This window comes from Coffea eugenioides, chromosome 1 (genome assembly GCF_003713205.1).
Source record: "Coffea eugenioides isolate CCC68of chromosome 1, Ceug_1.0, whole genome shotgun sequence".
NCBI classification, from domain to species: Eukaryota; Viridiplantae; Streptophyta; class Magnoliopsida; order Gentianales; family Rubiaceae; genus Coffea; species Coffea eugenioides.
The window spans coordinates 43,243,499-43,264,326 of NC_040035.1; the positions used below are offsets into that span (position 1 = coordinate 43,243,499).

The following is a 20,828-nucleotide window of genomic DNA, read 5'->3' on the forward strand; positions in this document are numbered from 1 at the left end:
TTAATTTTATTGGTACTGCCGACAGTTTTTACTACCCTTAAAGGTCAAATGATGTGATGAGGTCTCTAGCCTCTAATTCTCTTCCACTGAGAATTCAGCTGGAGAGAGTTATTATTGTGGTTGAAGTTTTCTCCAAATCCGAGAGTGTGGAATGTCATGACAATATGCCTCTTCTTATCGCTAGGGAGTTGATGGTGATGACCAGAGAGTTATTTATTGTCTCGAGAAATATGACCCTGTCCAACTTCGCAGCTTTTATACGAAAGAATTACACAGGGAACCAGTGTCCTCCAACCTACTTTTAGCCAGAGATTGGTTCCGCAAAACCTAACAAGATCAAGGAGAACCTCTTACATCCTTCCTCTTCCTCGTTAACTTCTACATTTCTGTCTCTCTCACCTTTTACCTTTCTTCTTCTTTTTTTTCCCCTTTTGTTCTTTTTGTGGTTTGCAAAGAGATGGATGGATTAAGTAAAATTAAACTTTGCGGAATCTTCCGTCTCTTTTCTGTTCCACTCCCTTGCCATGTTCGTGAAAAATGATTCTAAGAAATATTCGATATCTCATGCCAAGTAAAAATGTTAACATTAATATTTCCAACTCGAAATCCAAAATTAACATTTAGTGAAATATACAAACTACTTCTAGAGTAGTTGACCACCAGAGTGAGCTTTAAAACTTTTTTTGAGTGTAGGTCAAAAAATCGAATCCTTCAACCAACATTCTTGTCTAGAATTTCCTGAAAATTTCACCAGCGAATGCCATTACACCCGTTTGGTCCGGTGGCATTCCAATCCTAATGAAACAACTATATTTTGAATAATTTCGGTGAGAATCTCAAATTCGCCATATGCCACTCTTAAGGTAACCAGCATGTGATGACATAAATCCGTTTCAATGGTAAAGGAAGAACAAAACACAGCTCACAATAAATAAAATAAAATAAAATAAAAAAGCAGCCCATATGCAAAATACGTCAGGGGTTTAATAAAAAAGGGCCAGCTGATAGAGGCAGCTGCTGGATTTTGAAATCTTGATATTCAAATAATATGCTTCGCGTTGTGAAAGAAGCGTAACATATTCTATCCAAAGTAAGGACACAACGTCTCTGCTTCCCCTGAATCTTGATTTGTTCATTAGCGCATGAAGCTCACAACAGATTCCAAGTTCATACAAGCAAGACACCAGCTAATGTTGAAAACCAAATGCTAGTACAACTACAGCTCAAAACAGTTTACTGCGCCTCTAAGAATTATAAATCAGCAAGACGAAACAGTACATTCATGAAATAAACACGATGAACAATATCCTTCCTCAAAGTTATCTTCGCGTTTTGGAGATCACTGGAATCCAGACCAGTAGATTCTGCCCTCCTGCATCAAAATTAAATTTTACTCCAAAAACCTCCCTATTAGATAAACATACAAACTAGTCATGTTCCACTCTACTGCCCCTGGCAGACAAAGCCCTGAAAACAATTCTGTGGAAATTCACCAGACAAAGTTGCCAGCCAGTTAGTTATTTAGTTAAAATATTTCGAAAAACAGAGAGCAAAATGTGAAGAGTTAGTTATTTAATCGATAAATTGCAAGGGGTAAACTGTGAAGCACGAGATCAGCAATTTAGTGCCAAAAACTTGATTGGAAAGCTTGAAAGGGATAATCTGACTTAAAACCAAAATCATCATATGGCATACAAGAAACTTGATATACAGACACTGAATAACAGAATCAAGTTCAAAAGACTGTTGGAAAAGACTAAATAAACATGCTGGGCATCGACGACAGACATTCATGTTAATGACCATGGAATGCCTAATATCATCCATATACCTATTTTTACTACAAAACAACACATGATGCAGCATGATAGGCAATATCAACTTGTATCAGAATTCAGAACATAGCAAAAACACTCTTACCTGCAATACAAGCAAGTCCATTACTATATCAAGCAGCATCAGCAGCCACTCCTCCAATTGTTTTGGTATCAAATATTTCAATCCAGTAGCCATCAGGATCTTTAATGAATGCTATCCCCTTCATTTTTCCTGTAACCAGTGGCCAATTTAGACAAGGAGCAAGAGTATTTCACGAGACAGAACTAAAAATGCTTAGACAAATCATGCAAAGGTAGAGAAATTTAGAGGTATTGTTGCTTTGAACTTTCAATAGAATGTTGATGTACTTTAAACATATTGAACAAAAGAACAAGGATTGAAACAAGTGCCCTCTAAACTCTAAAGTGAGAGGAATTGATACTAAAATGTCCTCTAAGGTGACATTTATCCACACTTCCCCATGAGGAAACCATTCACAACCATCGGTAGTTTAACTACCCCTACCCCTGGGACCCCTTCCATCTAGTGGATGAATAAGATGTGTAACAACACGAATGAAAAGCCTGTTCAGCAATAAAGGAGATTTATCAATATGCTATGTTTCTTATCACGTCAAGTTATTTCATCAGGCCTATGCTTTACTCTTCTTCATAGTTTGGAAATGCCCCAGATCCACTTCCTCTCTTTCTGCACCTTCTATTTTACATCCCAACCCAGTTTCAAGGACCTGTTCATGAAATTTGGATCTTGAAACCAAGGAAACCCAGTCATGGAATGCGTCCTAATAAAGAAAAGAGGGAAAGAGAGAAAAGGAGACAAGAGGCTAGACATGAACCGCAAAGAGGCATCTAAGGTTGCATTCTCTAAAAAATTTGGACAGAGTGACCATGCCTGAAGTGAGCAGAGAGCAAAAGTTTTTCCTTATTTTTTTACGCAAAGCACAAAAGTAAGAGGTCAATGGTAACTACAATCCAAAAGTCATTTTTTCTTCATGGCAACTGATATCCAGGAAAAGTATTACTTAGTCTAGACTCAAACAGGTCAAGAAGTTTGTTATCTATAACCTGCTGATGGCACTTGATCAGGATGCAACCTTCTATAAGGAAAAATGGGCAAAAAGAATTCATGTAACTTGTCCATGACACAGAGTTTGTTGTCCTGTAAATTCTTCCTAGCAAGACATGCAAACAGTCTAGTATACAAGAATTGAAAGTTCAGATACATCCAGCAATACAAAAAGGTTATACAAGTTCATTGTAAAGAAGGGAAGAAAAAAAGATTTAGTTTCTTGATGATGCTACATATGCACTAAATAGCCAAATGCTGAGTTCTTGTCATCTATGCAACAATTTCATGTTAAAGGAAACATGGCTTTTTAAGAACTCAAATTCCCCTTAATTTCTTGTCATATCATGTTAAGCACTTAGAGTAGATAAGTCACTTCCTGCTCTCACTCCATATGTCCAACTTCAGAAATCGTATAAGGATTTTCATCTGATTCTAAGTAAATTTCTTGTCCCTTCTAAGGTTTCACATGTTTCAGAGGAAGGAATATTCTAGTAAACAAATACTTTATGTACAAATATAGATGCATGACCTCAAGATACAAGATCCATGAACTGAAAAATTCACGTGGTAGCATTTAGTGAGTCGTTTCTTATGAAATGGGATCTCATAACATGAAGACATCATGCAGTAAACAAATAAATACTTTTCAATATGTTCCTTAAAGCACATTCACATGTATTTGCCAACATTCTGGAAGTACAAAATTTTATACTGATCTGAATACATATGAGGACATAATTACCATCATCAGGTTTTTTGACGAACTCCACTCCTAATCTTTCAAATCTCTGGCACGCCTTGTAAGTGTCGTCCACTGTGATGCCTATATGTCCTGCAGAAATGACCCAAGTTATGACCAATGATAATGAAAGTAAACATCTACCAACTGAAATTCCCCAAAAAGCCACAACTTGTTCTCATTGTTTAAATTGAAGAACTGTTACTACAGTTCTTTTCTTCTAACTTTTTTCAGCCAAAAGTACACAGGTACAGATGCAACTTTACATCACTCCACATAACAACTTAAACCAATTGCACATGACAGTTAAAGGTCCAATCTAAAGACAAGGAATGAAGGCAAAACCTCACATCCACAAGACAAAAAGTGAGCAATTGAGAAAGAAATAAGCCCATCAAAGTAATTATTGAGTTACTCACCAAACCCACGAGGGTCAGAATTTCCATTATGATAACCTTTAAAATCAGGATCCTTGTCCGTACCCCAGTTACTGTAATGCAAACATTGAATGTCAAATATCATTCTCATAAAAAAGGTGAAGCAGGAAATGAGTTTCCAAGTAGAAACCCACCGCCCAAAAAAATATGAGAGAGAGAGAGGGGGGGGGGGGTAATCCTTACTGAGTAAGCTCTATCGTGGCTTTCCGTCCGAAGGTCCAAGAGGTACGTTCAACTGGATCACTTGGGGCAGATGACGTATCCTAGAGAGCAGGATAGAGAATAGATGATGGAAGAGATGTAAATCATAAGTTTCAGGTCTTTTAACATCTATACTTCAGAACAAACAGTGAACAAGAACTCCATGCCAAACAAAAAATGCAACTGAAGGTGATCGAGTTCTTCTATAAGTAAATTTCGAGCTGCACCTCATATCCCAAAAAGTATAAGCTAAACTTCATATCTGGAAAATCCAACCTCTTAAGTAACCTGCGATTCAGAAAGAACAACAGAAAGCACAACAAGAAACAACTGCAATGTCAATTACACTTGACAAAATGGAATTTTTAGGAAAGGTTAAGCCATTTTAAGACTTCAAATGTATCCAAATAAATGCAAAAGGAAGAGCTTGTGGAGAATCATATCCTTTGTCAAAAATGTATAAGAACAACTTTCTGATAACAGGAGCTCTGGTTTAAGCCTATCTAGAATTACAACGGTGGATCATTCTAGCAACTAATCAAGTAAGTCATTTCACCATCCATATTACACATTATCTCTACGTCCCGTGAGATTGTCTAGTCTCGGAAAAAGAATTACACTAACACTAAGAAAGCATATCAAAATTGTACTTGTAAACTACCACAAGATAATCACTAAATTAATCACCTAAAGCTCTGAAGTTAGCAAAAGGTTAAGCATATCACTTTAACTATATGAATAAGATCAAATTTCCAAATTGACCAAGATTAACAAGAAGAGAATAAGAAGCACTCACGACATGCCCAACACTTCAGAGTAGAACTTCAAACTAGCTTCTGGGTCCTTAATCCGATACATCTGAAAAGCCAACAGAGATGCAGGGGAAAAAAATGAAAAAGACACAAGGGTTATTAAAGAGATACTTAATCAAATTTGATGGTATAGATTACCGCAGTAATACAAGATCATGGAAAATGAAATGAACTGAGATCAAAAGCTTACAGTTTGTTGCAAGATGTAACCTTTGGTGGCGTCATCAAGGTTGGTATTGAGTCCGGGATTGTTGGCGGGTGATTCCTTGGACCCTGATGAAGCCATTACTGGTGATGCTATGAATTTGGGAAAATTAGGAACCTGCAGACAGAATTACCGTTTAAAAAAGCTCGAGCAAATGGATGGTATTAGAGTATCAAAACTATCAAAACAGCGATTTTTTAATAATCATTGATGCCTACTATTAAAGAAAAGAAAAGGGGTGGTGGGAAGTTGGGACCTTTGGCTTAGTTATTATGGGGAAAGGGGAGATGGAAGAAGACGGGATTTTAGATACAGGACATTTGGTAATGAGAATGGTTGATCGAAGAATTTGAGAGATGGCGGTTTTAGTGAGTGAAGCGGCCATTTGTTGCGACAATTGAGTACATCACTGTGGGACTCTGTGCAAATGGAAGCGACATAAACGAGATGAGTCATGAGTGAGTGTACCTGGTGAAGTTTTAGGAGAGACAAAAGCGGCTTCAATTTTCGGATAACTTCTGTGATTTTGTGAACTATATATATACCCAAGCAGTCAGCAGCACAAAGCGGTTTATGGAGATAACAATGGGTTTAACCAAATGCCACTTGGGCTTATTAACGATAACCATCGTTGACCCAACAAATTGTTTGGATACAAGAAAAACAAAAAACCTCCATTACAAATACACTTTTCAATCTGGTTCACAACGACGTCTGACGCTTCAACATTTTCCTAATGGGCTGTATATTTTCTTTTTTTTTTTTTAAAAAAAAAGGTGGTGGATGTAACCAAGAAGTTTTCCTCTAATTGGCCCATAAAAGTAAAAGAAGCTGACAGCCACCTTTGGCTTTGTATAATGAGAGCCGTCTGAGGTTGGGGAGAGTCAATGCATGGTGGCATGGGGCGGAGCCGCAAGTGTCGTCATGCACGGCTGGATGGACGGAACCACGTGTACTGAAGAGGGGGGCAACAGGTATCATGCATGGTGGCATGGCCGGAACCGCATATATTTAAGTGGGGGCAATTAAATTTGAGAAAATTAATTTTTAGGTTTAGAAAATTTTAAAATTACCCTTATTTATCCCCACTAAAATTTAATACATTCTACTTTATAATCTACGTTGACCTCCAAATAATTAGAAATTCATAATTATTACTATATGCTAGAATTTTGGATCTCCTTGAAGTTAATTGTGGAAGTTATTTTAAAATAAATTCTTTCAAAATTTTCAAATTCAAACAGAAAAAATGATTTTGACTTCTAAATTTAAGAATATTATGAACTTCAAAACTTATTAAACTTAAAAATGAGAGAGAGATTATATGTTTAACAAAAACATCGATTAACTTTAAATATACTATTACGTCATTTTATGTAATAATGAAAATTGATCCCGTTACCGTAGGATCTTGGCTCCATCACTACATGGTGGTTGATCTCCTCACTCTATGATCTTGGCTTCGCCACTACATGGTGGTAGGCATAATACAATTTTTGTGATCAATGGTCAGTAGTTACTAAGGTGTTGGAACTAACTGGGGGTTAGATATCTTGATTATGGACAACTTAACATCCTACTCGTGCGTTAGACATATTATTCAAATGATGGCTTGAAATCGTCTGTCTCGTTTTCAATTTTGTCCCGTCTCTGTTTAACTGCTATGTGTATTAATTAATAACTTTTAGAATTTTATTATAGTATTATATTGAGGATAAGTCTAATAGTACAATACACAAGGTAGTTAAATAAAAATGAGACAGACGGAACAGAAACAAAATTTGAAATAGACGATTTGAAGGGTCAAACGATAGACAACTTAATATTGGACTCCTTTATTTTAGTTAGACATCTTGTTCAAATTATTTACAATTTTTGGAACTTAGGTTCCGTTTGATAAAACTGAATCTGAATTCTGAAGTCTGAATTCTGAAAAATGAATACTGAAACAATTAATTTGCTGAATTTTAAACACTGAAAAAAATATATGAATGTCTGAATTTTAATGCTAAACCTATTTATACTGTTTGATAAATATTTATAGCTGAATGCTTAATAAGTTTAAATTGATAATTTTGCCTTTATATCCTTTCATTCAAAAAAGAAATAGAATCTATGATTTAATTAGTTTAAAATTGTAAGGTATGAAAATGACAATATTTATTTTTAAATCAAATTAATATAAATGATGAAATATATTATATGAGGAGTATGGAGAAGATGTGAAAGTCATTAAAAAGGGAGAAAAGAGAAACTAAAAATCGTTAGATAGAGAATATTAGGTTGTTTAATTAAATAAGAATTTTGAACATAATTAACAAATAAGGGTAGATTTGGTAGATAAGATAAGATAGTTGAAGTAATTCTATTGATTCTTATCAGAAATAAGCATTCAGTTAGGATTCTTGTGCTGAAAAAAATACACACAGGTTCAGCACTGCTTAACAAGTTCAGCAGATAGATTTTCATTTATCAAACACTCAAAACATCTGAATGTCTGAAAAAATTCAGATTCAGCACTTTTTTATGTTATCAAACAGGCCCTTAGATAGGCCCAAGTAAAAGGGCCATCTCGCCTAAGGATGGCAATGGGGTGGGATTGAGGCGAGGGACCCCTCCTCCACCCCCCGCCCCGCTACCTACAAATTCTCCCCCGCCCCCACCCCTCACCCCCCGCTCCCCCCGTCCCGACCCCGCCCCTTCTCGCTTACCCCACGGGGGCACCCGCGGGCTAATAAAAATTTGTTATATAATTTTATTATAGTTAAATTTTAGCAAATAATCAAGTACTAAAATATCAACACATCACTAAATTATTATTCATTGTAATTTCAAAATTGAAACTTATAAAAACAATCAAACAAAAATTATTTGAATACAATCCAACATGATGAAATAAATACAACTAAAGTAGTCAAGTTTTTACTTTTGGCACAAATACAATCACTAATTCATTATTGTGCTTGTGCTTTTTTTTTTGAGAAAAAATGTTATTGTATTAAGTGTAATTAGGGATTTAGTATAAATGTATTAGTAAATTTAGTATAACTAATTAATAATTTCTATTAGTAATCATATATAATTATTAGTATAATTGATAATATCAATTATATTACATATACTAATATATATTATATAATACATATAACTAATAATATTATTATCATAAGTTTGTAACTAATTAAATTAAATATTATATAATTTAATTAATCTCACCTACCCGCTGCCCCAATAGCCCCCCGCGCCAGCCACCTCCATTGTCATCCTTAATCTCACCTACATCCTATTGTCCTTAGGCAGATCGATAATTTACTCCAACTCGCCCGTAATTTAGAGTTCAGTCCACTAACCTAATCATTGCTGGAATAAAAGATAGAGTAAATTATATATATATTGTCAGTCTATACACTATCATGATTAGATGGATAACACATGAGTAAATTTTGAATACCAAAAACCATTGACAGATCTTATTCATCGTCAAAAATTGCTCCGAGTCATCCGACACGTCAAATTTTGAATACCACGCTATGCTAATATGGGTGGCTTAAGCCTGATTTTTTTTAGGGTAGCTAATGCTTTGATTCTTTTGGACCCATAGTTGATATTAACAGTTCCAGGATCCTACAGGTAAGGTGAACTTGGAAACTACATGATGTTCCAATATGGCACTACGAAGAGGATTTCGAATGCAGGCTATTGAAGCCCGTGATGGCTTGTTTTGCAATCGAACCAGATTCAAGACCTGATATCGAAACAATTTGATAAACATCATTAGTGGTTGGGTGTACTCCCATTACTTTTTTTTTTAATCAATAATCGAAGGAGAAGGGGAATTTTGAGTAATACTTGGAATAGCATTTCCACTGTAATTTTTTTTATTGCAATTGTGTTTGTATGGTATAGTAACAAACTACAAAGACATTATGAGAGGTCAAAATTCTTGTCCAGCTTCTAATGAACGCCATTAAAGAAAAGGAAGAGAACCAATGTTCAATGATATAGTTGACATGATTTGTTGTAAGTTCTAAGTAATTTGAACAAGTCAATAGGTTACAGATACAATTTCAAAAGCTCTAAGTTCACTGAAATTTTGCTGCATAATCAACGCTGTGAGCATTAACAAAGGACTTATAGTTGTAGAACAGAGGAACAAAAAATCATCATCAATTTTTCTTTGTTTTTTTTTTTTATTATGGTAGCCTCGCCACGTTCTGATGCACTTTCATTTATATCTCCAGATTGTTCCAATCTTGCATCAAGGCGAATTCACACCTTTGATAAAGAAACTTGGTTAACAACAGATGATTGCGAAACATCAACGAATGTAATAAATTAAGAACTCGTAGCTGCAAAAGCTTTGTTCAATGTATACGAACTTGGTGTTGCAACTGTTGGGACACTATTGCCAAGAATAGTAGGTGGATTGACAAGAATAATTGAGTCATTCCCTGTTGACAAAGCAATTCCTAGCAAAGAAAAAGTTGGATGAAAACTAAGATGTGGTCAGATGAACTCAGATTGATAATTAGATGAAATCGTCATCGAACTCCAAAATTAGTTAATGGTTATAAATTTTGAGTACAATGCATTTATTTATTTTTCTCAATTTGCCTAATACTAGCTGTCAAATGCAAATGCTTTCTGTTTTTCCTTAGTTTGGCAATTTAAATTTTAATAAACCAATAAAAAAAAGATGAAACATCAATTGTTTATATCTAATGTATTGTCTATATCAATTGTGAGGTGCCAAACCTCACGTTTGAGACACCAATTTTCTTTTTTTTTTTTGGGATTTTGTGGGTTGAAAATTTAAAGTGATTTCGCATTTAATCTACCACCTCACCAAAGAGCACTCCTTTCCATCCAAGATAAGTGCTGCCTCCATTAAATGGTGAAAGAATTAGCAGTGAGGAGAGCTAAATGGTTATCTGTAGCCAGGAAGGGTCCTCTTAGTCAAGCATACCATCTTTTGCGTTGAAGGATTAATATTCTCATGCAGCTTATTTCTAACGATAGTCATCAAATTTGCAAAACATTTTGTACTTTAAATTATTACAATCTCTAATATAATATATGTGTTTACATACTCTATTTTCCACTTCCAACAATTAAACTAATTAAACTTGTAATTCGACTTTCTTTTACATTCAATTGGACATGCTAAACACCATTACCAGCGCGCGTTGCGCTATTTATACCTCCTAGTTTTAAAACAAGAATTGTTCACTATAGGACTGACTCAGTCTGGTAGAGGACAAGATTTATAAAAAAACATATGTTGTCAAGTTCTTTATTTTTTTGCAGCATCTAACTTTACAAATATGTATATATATATTTCTCCCTACTATACTGAGTCAACATGGCAGTATAGTTTTATGAAACCTCTTGTTAGACTAACAATTGATCGACTTTTTTTTTCATTGATAATCTAAGAAATTAGCCACTTTGAAGAGTGTGGGATTCTTCATTGAGAAAAGAAAGGGAAGATTCGATTGAAAAAGCCACTAAAATTAATTCAAATTACAAGATAACCAGTCCACAACAAACCAATCAGGAAACGTACAACGGGTCGCAAATGGTAAGCAGTTTGGTTCCACTTAAATAGGTTTCGGGTTCGAAACCTGATATACGCAGTCACATTTGTTGGGAGACTCATCCAGCACAATCAGGTGTGCGATCCGGATCGACCAACCGATTAGTCAGGACAAAACCCTGAATACCGTGACAGGTAACCAAAAAAAAAAACAAGGGATCGCAAATTTCAAGATGACCAGTCCACAACAAACCAATCACGAAACGTACAACTGTACAAGGGGTCGCAATCTATTGATTGGAATACTAATTGGAAACTCCCTCTTTTGGCTTAGAAGATTAAGATTAAGATTAGGATTATCTCTTTTTTTTTTTGATAAAATTTAGCAAAGGCTTTCATGTTCATAGACTTGCCAACTGCCAACTTGCCTTTGTCATCCAAGGTCCAAAATGTAAGATAAGCAGTTGGACCAATTCTGAGATTGCATGGTTTAATAGCGTCTCCCTTCTGAATTCCCTTGCTGAATATTCTCTCAATAGCACTCCGCTACCATTTATCCTTCAGCTCTTCAGTGTTCAGACTTAAAAGCAAAAGAAAAGAGGAAAAAGCTTCCAGCTTGAAGAAAATGGAGAAGTCTGGCTATGGCAGAGATGGGATATTCAGATCTCTGAGGCCACCTTTCGTCCTTCCCAAACCCTTGGACAACAATCTTTCCATGGTCTCATTTTTGTTCAGGAACATCTCATCGTATCCAGATAAACCAGCCCTTATAGACTTCCATACTGGCCAAACCTTAACTTTCATTCAATTCAAATCAATCGTTTCCAAAGTCTCTTATGGCCTATTTCACCATCTGGGCATCAACAAAAACGATGTTGTTTTGATCTTTGCTCCCAATTCAATCCAGTTCCCCATTTGTTTCTTTGGGATAATCGCTATAGGTGCCATAGCCACCACCGTTAATCCCATTTACACAGTTTCTGAGCTTTCCAAACAAGTCAAAGACTGCTCCCCTAAGCTTATCATCACTGTCCCTGAATTGATTTCCAAAGTTTCTGGTTTTAATTTGCCGATTTTGCTCCTGGGGTCAGATAAAAATCAAGACTTTGGCAGTAAATTATCCGGGAAAGTCCTGTTTTTTGCTGACTTGATCAGGATAGTTGGGCCAATGAACTGGGATATCTCTAGTACTGTTATTAAGCAATCGGACACTGCTGCATTGTTGTACTCTTCTGGGACAACTGGTATAAGCAAAGGTGTAGTCTTGACGCATGGGAATTTTATTGCTTCCTCATTGATGGTGACTGCTGATCAAGAACTTGCAGGGGAATTGCATAATGTGTATTTGTGTGTTCTGCCTATGTTTCATGTTTTTGGGCTTGCTGTTATCATGTATGCACAGCTGCAGAGGGGTAATGCTGTTGTTTCAATGGGAAAGTTTGATCTGGAAATGGTTTTGAAAGCTGTTGAAAAGCACAGGATCACTCATATGTGGGTTGTGCCACCAATCATATTAGCTTTGGCTAAGAATAGTGTGGTTAAGAAGTATGATTTGTCATCCTTGAAGCAGATTGGATCAGGGGCTGCACCACTGGGGAGGGAATTGATGCAAGAATGTGCTAAAAATTTCCCTCATGCTCTGGTTTTTCAGGTAGAAGGTTTTGCTCAAATTTTGGTTCCTTAGTCTATGTTTTTTCGGCTGAGAATGTTAAGATGCTGTTATCGGTGAATCATGAAATTTGTCTGATAACATGCTTGATGTACTAGTAGTTAGTCAATGATTAAGTATCTTAGCAAAGGAACAAGTTTAGAAAAGACATCAGACTTAGTAAATAAACCTTTAGTGCTTGGATATAATAAAGAAAATGAATGAAGGAATATTTGGACCTAACAAACACAAGAAGTCGAGAGATATTTAGATATACCAACACAAGAAGTATTTGGATGTACTGAGTACAAGAAGTCAAGAAATACTTTTACTTTGTACTATGGTGTATACCTAATAGGACATATATCTTTCTGCTTGTTGATACTTACGAAAGCATGTAGCATGATGAGCTTGTGAGAATTTTTTTTTTTTTATCAGAAAGAGAAGATTAGATCCTTCATTAAGCTTTTGCATAGTTTACATATCTTTGTTGATTGATGATCAAAGTTCTAGTCCACCTGATCCTGAGATTAAAAGATATGGATGTGAACTGTGTGAAATTGATAGTTAAGTCATCTACAAAATTGTCAAAATCGTCGAAACCTTTAAATATTGTACTATTGAATCAGTGGTCATAGTTTGAGTTTATAATTCTTGCATTTTGAGGACAATTCATTCTAATTAACTTACTGGCTGAAAATGAATTGAAGTCAATACAACTGGATACATTAAATTGGTCTTGAGGTGGATAATTATTTCAGAGATCTTCAGATTGAATAACTTCATGCTCTACAGTTTCAAGTTTAGTTTTTTTTCTCAGAAATAGATAGATATAGAAGTTGAAGTCTGCCTTTGCTCATAGCTGCATCTCAAGTTCATCTATAAAGACATTCTAGTCGTGAGAGAATTTGGATAGCTAACAAATATTCATTTCCTCCAAAAGATGGTGTATCAAGCCTTTTTTTGCATTTGTTTTGCATTGAATGAGTTTTTTGGATTGGGTAAGTGTGTTATAGTACAAGAGTCTTCTCTCATTTCAGGGCTATGGTATGACAGAGACTAGTGGGATCGTCTCAGTGGAGAATTCAAATTTAGGCGCTAGACACTCTGGCTCAGCAGGAATGCTTGTTCCAGGAGTTGAAGCTCAAATAGTTAGTGTGGAGAAATCGAAGCCTCTTCCTCCAGGCAAGTTAGGTGAAATCTGGGTTCGGGGACCAAACATGATGCAAGGTAAAACTGTGTTTTTACATCTATAATATTTAACTTAAATTAGTTGTTCTTAGGATGAAGATAGGCAAAAGCTCCAATTTCTAGTGATACCTAATCTTTGTAAATGAAACTAATGTTGGAGCTATAAATGATTATAATCTTTAAAGATCCTGAGTTTCAAATTAGCATTTTTGGTAATAAGCTATACTGGAGCAAAGTGGACTACCATCTTTTACATTTAATGATACAAGAATAGAGGTTTCAATTTACAAAGTGTATTCTTTCCTTTTCCTTAGTTTGTCTCGGTATGTGTTCTGTAGAATTTTAGTAACTGGTTCTGAAGTGGTGTCCTAGAGGTTTGGCTTGTGTGTTTGAGGTGCACGGATTGCTTCATACATCTATAGTAAATTTGAGGGACTAGTGGCCACTTGTTTTACAAATTAAGTGCCAATGGTATTTCAGCACACTTGTTAGCATTCAAACTGTGCATGTGTGCTACTTTACTATTGTATATAACATTATTCATGTCAGTGCTATTTTCATATCATCGCTCATCTGTGTTAATTGTCTATTTTATATTTTCAGGTTATTTCAACAACCCACAAGCCACAAAGCTCACCATCGATAAACTGGGATGGGTGCATACTGGTGATCTTGGATATTTTGACGAGGAAGGACAGCTATATGTAGTTGATCGTATTAAAGAACTCATCAAGTACAAAGGTTTTCAGGTAAGTAATTGCAGGAAGAATCCATTGAGCAGGAACAAAAGACAGATACAGTGGATATATTAACTTTGAAATTCAGGTCACAGATCATTAAAAAATCAATAGCACTGGATTGTTAATGCATTTTTTGTCTCAATAATTGTTTGTCCATTTTTCCCAGGTTGCACCTGCAGAGCTTGAGGGGCTGCTAGTTTCTCACCCTGGAATATTAGATGCTGTTGTCATCCCGTAAGTAGTTGTGAACAGAACTTTTTGTGCAAGAGTTTTTTTTGTAGAAGTATTACATAATATTTGGGTTATACAAATTCACCAAAAATTGATTCAAATGTATAGATTTCCTGATGCTGAAGCTGGTGAAGTCCCAGTTGCTTATGTTGTCCGCTCTCCCAATAGCTCACTGACTGAAGAAGATATTAAAAAGTACATTGCAGATCAGGTATCATTAGTTAAAAAAGGCTTTTAGTTGCATATTATCTGCAAGTAAACTCATAATGTTGTTTAAAAAATTTGAGGAAAAGAAAATGTGCTCAAGAGCCAGTAAAGATTCTCGAGGACCTAGCAACAAATGCCTCGGACTGTTCTGGCTCTATAGACACTCTTGGTTATCAAATTGGGAACTTAGATCTGCAGGATGGGTTAGGAGCAGTTTCTGGCGGGATTATCTGCAGTGTTGGTGTCTGTGCACAGGAATGAGTGCTTGATTGTCACCAACGAAGCTCCCTGGTTGACTTGCCTTTTTTCAATATCAGCAAGCGGGATCTTGGATCATTTTGATTAATCTTTTAAAATAACTTTCACCACTTCAGTTTCGACTTGGCCAGGACAAACAGTGGAGAGAAACCACTTTGTCATTTTGAAGATGATGAATTGCATATTGAGACAGAGAGAGAGATCTTTAATTCATGAGATTTAAGGGGCAATATGTAGGTTCTTACTTGTTCGGTTCTTTCGCATGCTTGACTTTCCATTTGCTTACACTACTACTATAACTGTTTATCGATGCTCGAAATGTTGGAATTTTTTAGATATGGTCTCTGGGGGAAATAGTCTGCATTTTTGTTTTACAGGGAGCACCTGCTATAACCTTCTTTCTTTTTATCTCTCCAAATTTTTTAGGTTGCGCCTTTCAAAAGACTGCGAAGGGTGACATTCATTAACAGCGTCCCAAAGTCAGCTTCAGGCAAGATTCTTAGAAGAGAACTTATTGAAAAAGTGAGATCAAAGATTTAGGATTCTGTTGCATGTTTATTGCATGGTCCGTGTTAAACAGAAGAATGGCACTATTCTATGAGTGCTAATGTCGTAATAAAACAGAACAATTCATCTCTTTTGTTGTAGAATCTTGATGACTAATGTCTTCTCTTCATTCTTTTAGGCCCTCTCTCTTTTTTTCTGCCAACCAGGTCAACTATGTATTATCTTAGGTGATTGTTGAGCAATTCTCGTTAAAGCATATATTCTGGTGTGAAAATCGTTTAAAAATTTTGAAGGGCAAATCGTCAATTTAGTCCCTAAATTTTTTCACTTAAACCAATTTCGTCCTCTATGGTTTTTTTTCACCAATTTAGTCCTCAAACAATTTTACCAGATTCAATATACCAGATTCAATATAGGACTTATTGGGCGGCGCCACCACATTTTATGTATTTCATATGACGGGCCAAGGGTATAATTGGAATGACAAGTTTGACTGTCTGATTATAGGGATTATAACCGAGACTTTTAGATGATTAAAGACAAAAACCTCTGAAAATTGAGATTTCCCAAATTTAGAGAGGCAATTTAGAGAGATTCCTCCGGCTATCCTGTTTCTAAAACCTTTAGCCTTTGCAAAACTCCAATCCAAAGTCAAGCAACAATGGCTTCAAGCCCAGCCAAACTAGTTCGCAAATCTCCCTTGCTGTATCGTTTTGTACAGTTTTCTCGCAAACCCACTTCACATTTCAGGAGTGCCCCCAAAATTCCACCTTTCTCCACTTCTATAAGCAGTAGGGGCTTCAGCTTCAGAAGCTGCAATCACTCAATTTCTTTAACCTCAACTCCTGTGTATAAAGAATTGGGTCACTCTAAAATTGGTTTTAGACAACTGGGTTTTGATCATTTTCGCCTCTTTGCTGTATCTGATGGTGGCTCCGGCGGGAGAGGTAGTGGGAATAGTGGTTCAGGTGGCGGAAATTCTGGTGACGGTGGTAGTGGTGCTGCCACCATGGATCACAAAAATTCAGAATCAAAACCAGAGAACCAGAAATGAAAGTGGTTACAAGCTTGATTGGCATCGCGAAAGACCAAAGCCTAGATCACCAAAGTCTTGATTTCCCGAGCAGAGTAGGGATAACCCTTCCGGGCATCGGAGTTGAGCAGTGTGGTGGTGGACTCCTTGACCAGCCCAGCAAAAGCGTTGCCCAAGTTGTCGCTTCTGGATGCTGCTTCTAAAAGCCGTCAGATCGTACCTGAATCTTTCAAAGGCCCTGGAACCAAATACATTTGATACAGTAGACATCTGGGGAACCATTTTCGGCCACGACTCTGCTCTGCTGCTCCATAAGGATCCAAAATATTACCTTGGTTGGGTTTCACTTTAGTGCTCTTCTCTCTCAATTTTCAGAGGTTTTTGTCTTTAATCATCTAAAAGCCTCGGTTATAATCCCTATACTCAGACAGTCGAACTTATCATTCCAATTATACCCTTGGCCCGCCATATGAAATACATAAAATGTGGTGGCGCCGCCCAATAAGTCCTACATTGAATCTGATAAAATTATTTGAGGACTAAATTGGTGAAAAAAAACCATAGAGGACGAAATTGGTTTAAGTGAAAAAGTTTAGGGATTAAATTGGTGATTTGCCCAATTTTGAAATTCGGATGTTCAAAAGTGACATTAATCTGTTACTGTATTATTCAATTTCAGCATTTCAATTACCAAATTTGGCTAACACATTTTCACCTCTTCTTTTTCTTAACATAATCCCATAAGCATCCGGAAGCAGCTACCACTAATTTCCAACGTCCAATTTACTATCTGTATAAACATACACAAACTTTGTTTAAGACCTTTAAACCATAGATGTGCTCCTATTTAGTCTTTAAACTTCAATTTTAGATACTTTATTTTTTAATTTAGAATAGTAAGTAAGTGATGCTCGAAGTGAGACAGAACATTTCGTTAGTTTTGATGATTCTGTCAGTGATTTTACTAAAGTGGAATTGATTTGATACCTTAGGGGATGAAGCATCCAAAATTAAAGATTAAGCACCAACTTATGAGTGCATCTATAATTTAAGGGTTTAAAGTGAATTTTACCCTTGAATATAGGCAGATTTTGCTTCCCTTTAATTTAAATACTTTTCCAATTCAATATTACTTTTACCCCAAAAAAATGACTCATGAGAGTTTGCCTAATGTATGCACCAGGTGCTTGTTAAGATATAATTCATGAGCTAAATTTTTTTTTTTAAAAAAAAATAAAGTTATTTAAGGAAAGGATATAAACACAAGAGAAGGTAATAATTACTAATGCTCGCATTCACATGGTAGGTTGGATATATTGGGCATTCAATAAAAAAAAATCTAAAATATAAAATAAGAAAGTTTTCCAATTGTAATTAATAGACTAAAAGAAGAATCTTTGAAGCAATAGAAGCAGGGCTGCAAAAATGTCAGCATAATCTAAAGCTTGACTGCATTAAACTTTGTTCAAGTGTGGGTCTAGTTACAGCTAATTACATGAATAAACTAATCGCGCGAGCTTGTCTAATTTGGTAATCGAATTTTGCACTACTAATGTGCACCAAAAAAGAAAAAGAAAAAAAAAACTACTGAGGTAGATGTTTTAATTATTGCAGTTTTAGTATCTAAAGAATTAAATGCACCAAATTAATACCCAAATATTCATATAATTATTGCATTTTACGTTCATAGTGAGAGGGCAAAGCATCTTCTGCACAAGTAATGAATTAATTAATTGTCAAACGCTATTTCTTTTTCTTGATACACATTCAACTTTCAATTTTAATTATTATACCTGCCATAATTAAGGGGTTCCTTCCTTTTTGATACTATCTAAAAGAATTTAATGTACCAATCCAGGATGGATGCATTTTAACATATGATATACAACAAGCAGACATTTATTACTTGCTCTATAATTACATCACTCCAAATACTGGATTTCCTTTCCAATTGCATAAAAGGGAACAAATCTTTGTGTCAGCACGTACGTTATTAATTTATAATTAAAAAAAAAAAAAGAAAATATGAATATGAATTGATATCATATTGCATTACAAATTCAACCTCATTGTACTTGTATAAATATAACTACTTCTCCAGCCAATAATGCTTGAGCAACAAAGAAGCTTAAGCTAATCGATTCAGAAAATGGTCTCTTCAAACACCCCATCAAATGTGCCAAAGCCCTCACATAGTTCCAAATGTGTAGGTCCAAGAATGAACAATTTTTGCAAAAAGGCTTCTTCTGATCGACATTCGAACGTGCGTGGCAAAGATAGAAGAATTGTTTTGCCAATAGGATGTGCTGATCGTGTGTTTGAGCTCAGAAAAAGGCTTGGTCATCGTACCGCTGGCCAAACTGTGGAGTGGCTTTTGATCCAAGCCAAGGCCTCTGTTGATGCTGTTCTTAACACAAATCCATCAGCCCCCCAAAATCAAAATGGTCCTAAAGTCATACTATATCCTTATCTGTCTCGTCCGACTTTTATTGCACCTGCAGCCATCATCTCTCCACCTCGTACTAATCAAATTTCAATCCCTTCCAAATTTTTGCAGGAGACGAAATGTCTGGTTCAATTTCAATGTCCAAACCTATTTTAACTTCTGCGAGCGATGTGGAAATTTCTGCTGATGAAGTTGCGAGGTTCTTATTTGGAGATCATGGTGGATATGCCTTGGAGGAGGATCAACAAAAGGAGAGAGAATGAGCAACCAAAAAATACCAAGGAAAAAAAAAATTAAAAGAACTGCTGTATGTTACAAAAGAATGCTAGTACCTATGTTGCGAAAAATAAATGTTGTTATCATTCTCTTCTTGTAAAATATCAGGATAATTACTAGCTGTTTATCTCATGATCCTCCAATTGTTTCAAAAGATTCATACAATCCTGGTGTGGTTTATATAAAGTGAAAAATGAACAAAAAGTACCTCCGTTATGGTGATTGACCAAACTATAGGGGCCGGGGGTTCATATTAATTTATTAGTACTTCTTAACATCCTGAAAAAAAATCTGGCATTTAAAGAGTGACTAACCAATTAGTTTGGTAACAACGATAAATAAATCTACATTTTCAACCGATATCTGAAAAAACAAATCCCAACTTAATTCAGATTTTATCTGATTATATTGATATATATTATTTCATCAAAAACTTTTCAGGAGGCATGAATTCGTGAAGGATCACATCATAGAGCACCTAAATCAATTGCTTATGCAGTCTATATTTGTTTTTTTTTTTTTAACTAATTCTAGTTTTCCAATTTCCACATTCAGCAGAATTATTACATTGAAAATTTGTTGATGTACAGTTAATCAATTTCAATTAAAAGTAAGATTCTCATTGTAGCCCTACAATCTCTTACAGTTTTAGATGAGTTGCTTAATGATGTGTTTTGCATAATACGGTGAGTATAGGAAGAGTCAACTCCAGAAGGTTATGCTGTTGAGCGTGGCCTATGAGATAGTAGATAATCAAGATTAGCCTACTTAGAAGGATGCTAGAATTGTCATAAACATTACCTTTATATCTGGACTATGAGTAACACCAAAACCATCAAGCTGAAAGAAATGCAAATCAAATAGTTCAATTTGTTGATCTTGATGGATTTATGTGTTTGTAAGACGGGTGAAAAACTCGTTCAACCTCTGATCTCTTTTGCTCCATTTTTCAAAGGGGTCAAAGTTAAACATAATTGATGTTTGACATATTAATAGGATTTGAAAGAAAAAGATTAAATGAAAATGAGAGGAAAAGTAATAAATTATCCTTAAAATCAAGAGTTAATCTTATATATAGTGACAATATATATATATATATACAATGGCGGAGCCAGAAAAATTTTCAGTGGGGGCAAAAGCAACACTAAAATTTTTTTCCTACTCTTTTGTTAGTTTTTTAAGTGAAAAAATATTCATCAATAAGTTAAAATGAAAAAAAAATTTGAACTTATTTCAAATAGAATTTTGTGACCCACATATCCTTTTAAAATATTAGTTCATGAACCAATTTAAAAAATCACGTAATTCTTTCACTTATTTCATAAAAAAACTTTGGAGGCACACTTAGAATAATATCAAAATTTTATACATATCGTAGGAATTTAAGGGGGAGCAGTGGGGGGCCCGTGCCCCCAGTGCCCCCACCTTAAATCCGCCAGTGTATATATATATAT

The 20,828-nt window shown here is 35.5% G+C and overlaps 3 protein-coding genes across 4 annotated transcripts; 2 read left to right on the top strand and 1 right to left on the bottom strand.

Moving 5' to 3' along the window:
• Window positions 1-1,022: 1,022 nt before the first annotated feature.
• Window positions 1,023-5,876, bottom strand: LOC113777675 (lactoylglutathione lyase). 2 transcript variants are annotated; one of them, XM_027322847.1, is made up of 9 exons: window positions 5,770-5,876; window positions 5,287-5,418; window positions 5,081-5,142; window positions 4,512-4,572; window positions 4,267-4,346; window positions 4,066-4,136; window positions 3,650-3,739; window positions 1,921-2,049; window positions 1,023-1,372 (listed from the first exon to the last, which is right to left on the bottom strand). In XM_027322847.1, the coding sequence occupies exons 2-8, from the start codon at window positions 5,380-5,382 to the stop codon at window positions 1,949-1,951; spliced, it is 561 nt and encodes a 186-aa protein (XP_027178648.1). In that variant the 5' UTR covers window positions 5,383-5,418; window positions 5,770-5,876; the 3' UTR covers window positions 1,023-1,372; window positions 1,921-1,948. The 2 variants fall into 2 exon arrangements, with proteins under 2 accessions (XP_027178648.1, XP_027178640.1); XM_027322839.1 differs by lacking the exon at window positions 5,770-5,876 and adding an exon at window positions 5,558-5,733.
• Window positions 5,877-11,252: 5,376 nt separating this feature from the next.
• LOC113774940 (4-coumarate--CoA ligase-like 7) lies at window positions 11,253-15,796 on the top strand. The gene is made up of 6 exons (XM_027319606.1): window positions 11,253-12,488; window positions 13,526-13,715; window positions 14,280-14,425; window positions 14,583-14,650; window positions 14,756-14,858; window positions 15,539-15,796. Exons 1-6 carry the CDS (start codon window positions 11,463-11,465, stop codon window positions 15,650-15,652), a joined length of 1,647 nt encoding a protein of 548 aa, XP_027175407.1. The 5' UTR covers window positions 11,253-11,462; the 3' UTR covers window positions 15,653-15,796.
• A 3,005-nt stretch (window positions 15,797-18,801) lies between these two features.
• On the top strand, window positions 18,802-19,361 carry LOC113773156 (transcription factor PCF1-like). Its single transcript, XM_027317715.1, has 2 exons — window positions 18,802-19,096; window positions 19,210-19,361. The coding sequence occupies exons 1-2, from the start codon at window positions 18,802-18,804 to the stop codon at window positions 19,359-19,361; spliced, it is 447 nt and encodes a 148-aa protein (XP_027173516.1).
• The last annotated feature ends 1,467 nt before the right edge of the window (window positions 19,362-20,828 follow it).